Below are 9422 nucleotides of genomic sequence, written 5' to 3'. Positions count from 1 at the left end.
GTACTGTCTGACATTATGGAGCATAAACAGTAAATTACATATGCAAAGTGAGTGACAAGAACAGGACCATGGGATCAATTCAGACATTTCAGCCAATCAGAAGGAGAGGCACATGCCGTCACATTCACTCACAATGTCAAAATGATAGATAGATAGATAGATAGATAGATAGATAGATAGATAGATAGATAGATAGATTGCTCCTATTTTTTTAGTACTTACTAAATTACAAATACAGAGAAACAGCAGAAAAAAGAGAGAGGGAAAAGAGCTGCTTGAGATGTAGATAAATAAAAGCTTGGCAAAACATTGAAATAAATGAAAGATAAAGATAAGATAAAGGCAGAGTGAAAATATAAAACCAGGCTTGTTTAGGAGGTGATTTAATGACACCATGAAACATCACACGCTGGTCCTCTTAATCTGGGAGACTTCATGCAGGTAGGCAACAAATAATTTGGTTCCTTCAATATAGTTGTACCTGGCAGAAGAACATTTGGTTAAAAAGCTGTCTGTTTTCCGTATGAACTGTGACACACAAAAATCACAATGCTAGACTGAAAATCATGCATTTATGGACCAACATGTGACTCTTCTTTACATTTACAAAAATTCTTTACAAACTACAAGTTAAATGTGTACATTATACCTTCTTAAAAGTCCCCAAAGTACAAAGTCCCTGTTCAACTTTACTGCTGTCATCAGTTAGTAGGACTTGCAAAACATTTAATGGACGAGACTAATATGTCTTTATCTAGGCTTTTAAGGTCCCCCAGCATCCCCCTTATGATCAGAGGTCTACTGTGTATAGTTTAATGAACTGCGTTGTTCTTTCTCCAGACGCTGTCCATTGGTCTTTGTGATGTATGTGGCTGTAAGCTGTCTGAAATAAAAAGGGCCTCTTCTTGTCCTTTTCTTGTCTCATTCTTGCATATCTACCTTCTCTTTGATTCATTTAAACCTGGCATCCTCATTATCATGCAGGCACATGTGTATATTCCTGCTACTTTCCTTTTGATTAAATCCCTACTTCTTTCCTACATTTCATGCTCATCTGAACAGTCCAACAGCCTCAGCAGAAAACATGAACTTATAAAGGATTTAGTTCCTATAAATTAAATAGAAAGATAGTTTGAGGAGTCAGACCTGCTGATTTTCTCATTCTGGGAGTGCAGCCCGTCGTCAAAGCCTCCGATGGGCATCATGATGATGCTTTTCCCCGTCACATCCTGGAAGGTTCTGGCAATAGGAATGGTCCCGCCCTCACGGATCAGATCAGGATCCATGTCAAAAACTGGAGGAGGTACGACATTTTGTATTAGGGTGCAATGCAAACTTAAACACGACTTCCCTACGCAGTCTTTTCAAACACAGTCGAAAGTCGAGGCATATCACAAGAATTATAAATGCAATGAAAGAGTCATAAAAGAGAAGCCAAAAGCAGTAATAAAAATTAACACCATCACCGCCATAAAATGTTGTGCAAGGGCAGCTACGATGCTCAGGAAGGGTGTTTCAAAAGCTTGGAGTGTCAATGGCAAAAACCGAGTCAAATTCTTGTTTTTAATCCAATTTACAGTAAAAGTGGGAACCTGGCCGATGGTCAGTGATGCAGCCTCATGCAAGACAAAGTCATGCTCTTAAAGCAGGGCAGGACAGCAATTCTGTTAATAATAAAGTTTTGGGCATATTCCAACATGTTCAAAATGTATAAATTATAGTTGCTATGCTACGCATTGACAATAGGCAACCATGCATTGCTTCAGCCCAGGGAAGATTGTGCATTAAATTGTCCTTTTCTACATTATAGAAAATAAAGAAATATTCTACTTTCAAAACTTCTTTTACACTACTGTATCTACTGTATATGATAACTTTAGATTTGGCTATTTTACAGATTACGGTTTTGCACTAAACATAAGGTACAGATCTATAAACTCATAAAAGAATCACTGAAGAAAAATCTTGTGTCTTTGTTAAACCTGTAGAGTGCTGATGTAAAAAATATGACATAATACGCGACTTAAAACTGGTATTTCTGTCACAACTAGTATACTTATTTTAGTTTGCCAAGGTGAGCTTCAGCTTGACTCTCAGTACAGAAAGGTGTTTGATAAAAGCTTGGGTGTGTTCTGTACCTCTCTTGACAGCAGCCCTCCCAGCCTCATACAGAGGATGCTGAGTGTCAGCCAGCCAAGGCTTGGCCCCAATCACCATGGTCACTTTCAGCTTGTTAGGACTCTTCCTCTTGGCAAACACCGAGTGAAGGTAGTCTGTTACCTTCAGCATAAAACCAAAAACAGCAGAGGTAGTTTATGGAAAGAAATTATTGACTTTTTCTAAAGGAGCTTAGGCTGAGCATTCACATCCTGTTTTACCTGCTTCTTGACCATAGCAGGGTCCATGTTGGGAACCTGTCTAATGGAGAACTTAGCAGTAACCTTAGCAGGGATGACAGTCTTTGTGCCAGGGTCAGAGAAGGCACCTTCAATGCCATGGATAGAGACAGTGGGGTAGCGCCAAATATGGGCCAACAAGTCTACCTACAGGAAACACACAGTGACAATTACTTATCTACTTGTGTCCATTTTTGAAAGAAGATTATTCTGACTCTTACCTTGTTGCTGTACATGAGCTGGTTGACACCAATTTTGGTTTTGTAGTTGTCCATGTCGAACTGAATGTCCTGGTACATTTTCCATTCCTCATCAGAGAGGGGAGCCACGGCTTCCCTGATCCCAGGAATCAGGATCTTACCACTGGGACTGATCAGTGTGTCTGATGCAAAAAGTTACAAAAAAATAAGATTTATGTCTTCAGAACCAATCAGCTTGGAGTTGAGTGCTACAGACAGGGCAGAGAAGTTAGAAAGTACTGAGACTTCGTCGAGACATCCTTCAACTACAACAGTTTATGCTTTTCATTCTGGTATATCTGGTCTACTTCCTAATATGCTAATGCAATCATGAGATTTCCCATTTAAATATAAGTTGAATAAAAATTCAAAGAATATTTTGCTTACCAAGAATACCAATGAGGTCAATCATCGGTTCAATCACAGCACCTCCATAAACACCAGAATGTAAGTCCTGTTTAGGTCCTTCAACCTGCAAACACACTTCAAGATGAAAAGCTGAAAGACATCAAGGTGTGCATTGTGTAACCGAAGAATTAGGCACAACTTATCTGACACCAAATGCTTCAGTTTGGGTTTGTGTTCCCGTGTGCATACACAACCTCGGCGTAGAAGTAGCAGTTGCCTCTGGTGCCATAGGTGAGGGCGGGCCGTCTGCTGAGCCAGCCACAGTCTGAGATGATGATATAATCAATGTCAGAGAAGAAGGTGTCTCTCTGTGCTAGGATCATGGCATCCAAGCCGTTAGAGCCCGTCTCTTCCATGCCTTCAATGACAAACTTCACATTCACTGGCAGCTCCTGGTGGACAAAAAGGAGGAGAGCAGTACTCCATTATATCTGCTGGAGAGCCAGAGACACTGACAGCATGGGATCAGGCTGGAGGATTAGCTGTTGGTGGAGAGTCTTGTCTGAAAATCAGCTTACTTTTGAATACCAAGAACACCTTTTCGAAACTGTAATGGTGTTTGTGGACACTAAAATCATGAGCCATTAGCTGTGTGTGAAACTGCTCTTGTCAACACCCACACAATTCTCTTCCCCTTAATGGATCCAGAGTCTTGCTGAAGCCTTTTGATGCACATATTCATCTGTGTATTTTTTCTACAAGGGAAAGTGGTAGCCAGGATGGTTTGAACAGACTGCTGCAGTGATTTTGCAAAGAAAGCGGTGACTTTGTTAGTTTAGCTGAAGCTCAGCTCCTCTCTCTCATAGCCTGAGGGCATAGTTTGTTCCCACTAAATGTGTTGAACATTTTATTTCTGCTCAAATAAGTCTGCTTAAATAAAGGAGAGTTCATTTAGGTCTATCTATCTATCTTGACTCTAGATAGTGGCATTTCTGTTTCACTCTCTGTTTCTGTTTCACCCCTTGTATATTTCAAATTTTTCAAGACAGACACATGATTTACACATAAGTGCTCCAATCTGTCCTTTGGTCTCGTTTGAGTTCACAGTGCTTCTGCAGCGTCTACTCCCTCACACATTTGATTTTATTAATCTGTGGCATGAAAAATTATCCTGTACAGTGATATTGAGAATGTTCCCTCACCATATTGAGGGCCTGGTACGCCTCCACCGCATGGATCCAGGCTAAAACTGGGGCTTTGTTGTCTGATGCTCCCCTTCCGTAAAGGTTATCTACAAGCACAACAATCAGTTAATGAGTGCGGGTTCCCAGCACATGGGGCCAGTGTGCTGATCTGTGTACGTGAGTAAGTGAAGCAGTGAATGACTGTAAAGCAATAATTTCATAATGTTTGTAAAACTGTTTTGTTGCCTGTTAGATTTTTGCATTTTGTATGTGAAACAGAAAGATGAAGGAAAGAAGAAAACTCCTGTAAAAGCAGTACAATTTAATATGATCAGAGGCTGTATTTTCAATCTAACTTATCTCATATAATTTAAACAGATTTTTTTTAAACACATAAAGATGGAATCATATTCTTTGCTACGTAAGGCAGAACTCACAACTAGGAATCACTTAGTATTTCTGCATGATATGCTCAATCTAATCAAAATCTGCATTTTGATTCAATCAAGACATTCTATATCTTTATCTTAGGCATTGCTATGATATGTCTAAACTCTTCTTTTAATCGCATACAAATCAAAATACTGATTTGTAATTACCAGTAAAAAATCATTAAGTCATTTTGAAACTTAATTTAACCAGATCAGTCAGTATTTGATAATGTGAATGAGGAATAACCTAAAAACAACATGGGTGCTTCTCTTCTCGATATACTCAGTGTTAACGATTTATTGGTTATTGATTAATGTGACCACGTGAAGCCCTTTAAGTATGATCAAGGATTATATATATAAAGTGTGTTTTAACCTGACACTCCCATTGACTATAATAAATAAATAATCAACCATCATGGGTTTACCATATTTTAACTAATTTAAAGAAAACATTTTTTTAAAAATAATTCTGTATTATAATGTGCCTCAACTGATACTATTTCTGTTTAAACTGTTATTAGAACTTGGTTTTCATGTGTTTAAAATTTCGTGTAAGCATCTGAATGGCTATTGCATAGACTTTAACACTTTGGAGCAAAACATGAAAAGAACGTTTGAACCTTATCCACACTGGTCTTCAAACACCCACATAAAACTCTGTTCTGCTAATCCCTGAGCATCGGACCAGATCATCACGACTGAACTCAACAAGCAGTGACCAAGCTTCCTTTCAATTCCCTTTATGTAGCTTTCAATGTCCAAAGTGTAGGATTTAGGGGCAGAGATGAATTGTGATATTCAGAATGACCTGAAACTAAGAATCATTATGTTTTCCTTGCCTAAGAATCAGCCTTTTATAGGCAAGTGAAGTCCCTCCCTTTCCGGTGGACCACCGTGGGACCTTTTTTCAGAGACATATGTACAGTAGCTAATAGTGAGGCTGTTTTTGTTGTAGTAGTAGTTGAAGTAGTTACAGCTGTCAACATGGTCAGACTTGTAGTGAGTTTCATCTCTTTTAATGCTATTTCTGTACCAAGGTGACAGCCATGTCACTAACACCAACATGGCTGTCAACATGGTCAGACTTGTAGTGACTTTCACTTCTTTTAATGCTATTTCTGTACCAAGGTGATAGTCATGATGGTGTTAGTGACTGATATTGTGAGATCTGAGAGAAGTACATGATATTTTACTATTTTTACAGCTTTCTTGATATGAGTAATTTATGGCACAATTCAAACAGGATCACAAAATTATTTCTCTTGCCTAACTACAGTTCATATATAAAGTCCCATGGGGGAAGGGAAGGAAACATAAATATACTGTGTATGCTCTTGCTGGAAGCTTCTGTATATCATGTCTACATTGAATTATATATTCAAACTTAAGAGTCCGTGTTGTTTATGGCTATGTTGTTTATGACCATTCCATCAGATGGAAATTTTTTGTGGGTTGTTTTGCGCACATTTCATCCAAATTTATCCTGACATTTTGGTATCTATGGAACTCCATAGATCCACTAAAAGTTTGTTCTGTGGTTTTGGTAGTGGTGACTGAATAGCTTAAAAGCTGTTACCGTTGATGTCAGTCAGGTTGTAGGGATCCGTTGCCCAGCCGTCTTCAAGCTTTGCTGGTTGGACGTCCACATGACCATAGACACACAACGTGTGTTTGTTCGGGTCACTGCCAAACTGAGCTGTCACCACTTTAGGTAATGCTAACATCTGCCCATCAGGAAGCTGTAGACATTAGAGTAGAGTTAACTTCAGCATGAACTGTTGCAGCAATACAACACATTTCAGGTTTCTCAACTTCTGTGGAGCCTTTAAGTGCATCAAGTGCTTTGTTTTTACATGTTGCAGCAGTGGAGTCTACCACCTGACCAGTACTGAATGAGCTACACACTCTGCACAATCTCAATCTGTGCATATATTTCTCAAATATCAAAGGAATTTCAAAGACTCAGAGTGTGTGACATTATAACACCAGTAATATTACAGGATGGCAGGTACAGAAAAGATTTGCTGCTCTGTTTTTCCTAAATAAACCCTCAAATGTAGTTTGAGGTCAAAGGGTTGACGGTTATTGTTTTAACTGCTTAAAAAGCAGTATAATGCAATAACAGTTCAAATTATGTTGGTCCTAATTACTGGTGAGAAGCTGAGATTGTTGACTTCTTGTCTGACCTCACACACATTATGTTCAATGAATTTGGGAAGCAGCTTTGATGTGTCTCAGTCAGTAATGAGAAGGTAAATTTAGTCCTGACCCTTTTGCCGCCCTTTTGAAGTTAGCAGCTCATTTGCTACTGTTAGCTTCTCTGATGAGCCAACCTCTCTTCAAAATACAGAATATTTACTAACCAATTAAGGTGATGATTATGTACAAAGCTGTACTATCTCAGTACTGCAGCATTTATGAAAGGCAGGATGGTGCCTGTTTGCTCTACCACTGACTTCTTGTTCTCCAATGTCCACCAGCTCTACAGTCCCTCCCATCAGCCTCAGCTTCTGCGCCGCCATTTCCATCATGCGGTGTAAATCTGCTCTCTTCAAGACGTTGCTGGAGTCGCTTTCAATCGCAACCCAGTCCCGCAGAGCCTAAAACACACACGCAAAAACACACACACTTACCTGTGACTTACATTCATTTCTTAGAGACTTACCGTGATCATAAATAATACGTGCCTAATTCTATTATCTAGAATCCTTTTAATATATCCTACAGCCCGACTAGGTGAAGAACACAGGTCTAAACATTGGCCATTAGATGGAGCCAAATGACTGGCTTATATCACTACTGTTGACATTCTTATTGTTTTTACAGGTTATAATGCCGCCCTTCTTTTGAAAGTATTCTCTTGAGTTGTTTATGCATCTTTATTTTATAAATGTACTTGTCTTGTTTAGATCTTCTATGCTGAGACTGAGAAGATAACCTGAGTGAGAGCTTGACGCAAGATGATATTTGTCGTCCCATAACTTAAACTTGACCTAAAACTAACCTTACTTTGAGCTTAAACAGTGTCTTCACCTTAAAAATTATTAATTTACCTTCTTGGGTCTTGTGTTTTGTCCCCAAAAGGGACACAAGACCCAACAATGTGACTCTGTAAACAGAAAATAAATGTGAAATTATTTGACTCTGTTTACCAACTTAAACCACAAGAATTTTCTTTTTCTTAATGTGAAATTTCGCTTTGTATGGACAAAGGCAAAACAGGTTTTCCTTGAAAATAAAAATGACAGAGAAGTCTTAATGTGAACCTATTTACACCGCGATTTACCAAAGTTCCTTATGTCCTTATGAAGTGAAAGTATTCATCATGCATTAATATGCTGCTACTATTATATCAGATGTTTTTGGATTGTTGTAGCAATAATATAACATTTCATCCCTCAATATATCACATTCAAAATCAACACATCTGGACATACAGGGTTTTCACTGGACAGAGAGGATATGAATAACAGTAATCTGAAATGTAACTAGTAACTAAAGCTGTCAAACAAATGTTAAAGTAAAAAGTACAATATTTGTCTGTCATATGTACTTCAAATCTCTACTTAAGTTTGAGTAAATGTACATTCAAGTTGTTTGATATGATTTCTAGCTGCTATGATTTCCAATCTGTGGTGTAAATTATTCTGATCCTAGTAAAAACAATTAGATTTCAACCACTGTAGTGCTTGGACTTGATGCCAAAGGAAGAACAAGAAGATATTGTACCTCCACATATTCTCCTTGATGGCTGTCTATGTACTGCACCAGCTCTGTATACGGGAAAGCATGGACAGTGGAAATAACCAGTAGGATGGATGACAAAACTAGACGATCCATCTGTTGGGAGAGTCACACACAGAATCAGTGATACTGCATGGCTGTTTCAAAAGTCATTATTTCATCAAATTACAGCTGACTACTAGGTCTTTAAAACCCTGTAACCCCCCCCCCAAAAAACATACATCAACTTATCAGCTTCCAGTACTGTATTTCACACTTACCTGAGAATATTTGTATAATTTAAGTAAAACTACTTTGTTCTTACCTCTTTTCTGTTGGAGGTATTTGTGACAGTCTTCTCAGGCAGGCAGACTGTGTTCCCGTGTTGTTGCCTGTACATTTATATACTGTCCCCTCATATCTCACTCCAGCTGTGCTTTGGGGTCACAAGGTCAAACATTTCCTGACACAGTGCCAAGATAGCTGACAAATTAAATTTTTCTTGCTGACAGGTACAAGAATTAGTCTCAATCTATTGACCCCCACTCCAAGAATGCACACCAGGGTTCAGCAGGAACAAAAGCAGCGTGGTGAAATGAACAAATTCCTGTTGTTTGTGTTTTGGAATCTCCAAGCGAACCCCCAGTCATACCACAGTACAGCAGCTTTTCTTGTTCCGTATTAGGCAGGTGTCCCATTGTGCTGAACTTAATGTTGAACCACTTGTAAGCATTCCTAGTTGACATGTAGCTATATTAGATTATTACACTAAAATAGGTTTGTCTGAAACTATTTAATCCCATCACCTCTTCATGTTCATTGGATAAATTGTCCCCAGTGAAAACTTCCTGTTTCTTTCTGTGTGTCCCAGTGTGAGACAGGACAAGAGATCAGGGAGTTGTCACACTAACGTGAAAATGAAACTTACAGGGAGCCACTATTCCACTTTCATGAAGCTGAGGACTTTTTCCATAAAGTTTTGAACTAATCAGGGACAAACAGTCAAAAAATACATTTTTAAAATCTTCCCCGACAACACCTCTGACAGCTGAATGAAAAAACTGATGGAACAATGGCTTATGGGACACAATTCAGTTG

General features: G+C 38.7%; 1 protein-coding gene across 1 annotated transcript; it reads right to left on the bottom strand.

The window, feature by feature from the left end:
- Positions 1–269: 269 nt before the first annotated feature.
- On the bottom strand, positions 270–8744 carry cndp1 (carnosine dipeptidase 1). The gene is made up of 12 exons (XM_046399704.1): positions 8650–8744; positions 8331–8441; positions 7058–7201; positions 6178–6340; positions 4186–4274; positions 3238–3435; positions 3023–3107; positions 2618–2778; positions 2379–2543; positions 2139–2280; positions 1147–1294; positions 270–481 (listed from the first exon to the last, which is right to left on the bottom strand). Exons 1-12 carry the CDS (start codon positions 8722–8724, stop codon positions 403–405), a joined length of 1560 nt encoding a protein of 519 aa, XP_046255660.1. The 5' UTR covers positions 8725–8744; the 3' UTR covers positions 270–402.
- Positions 8745–9422: the final 678 nt, after the last annotated feature.

Source organism: Scatophagus argus, chromosome 9 (genome assembly GCF_020382885.2).
Source record: "Scatophagus argus isolate fScaArg1 chromosome 9, fScaArg1.pri, whole genome shotgun sequence".
In the NCBI taxonomy this organism is placed as follows: domain Eukaryota; kingdom Metazoa; phylum Chordata; class Actinopteri; family Scatophagidae; genus Scatophagus; species Scatophagus argus.
Note: the sequence above shows the minus strand (reverse complement) of the source record. Positions and strands in the feature narration are given on the sequence as shown.

What these genes read in the sequence shown, in the direction of transcription:
- cndp1 (XM_046399704.1), bottom strand. Translation starts at nt 8,724, where the DNA reads ATGTACAGGCAACAACACGGGAACACAGTCTGCCTGCCTGAGAAGACT. An exon ending in GAGGGCTGCTGTCAAGAGAG is followed by an intron (nt 1,295 to 2,138) that starts GTACAGAACACA and finishes TACCTCCTCCAG; the next exon opens with TTTTTGACATGGATCCTGAT. An exon ending in CAGAATGAGAAAATCAGCAG is followed by an intron (nt 482 to 1,146) that starts GTCTGACTCCTC and finishes TTCTTCTGCCAG; the next exon opens with GTACAACTATATTGAAGGAA.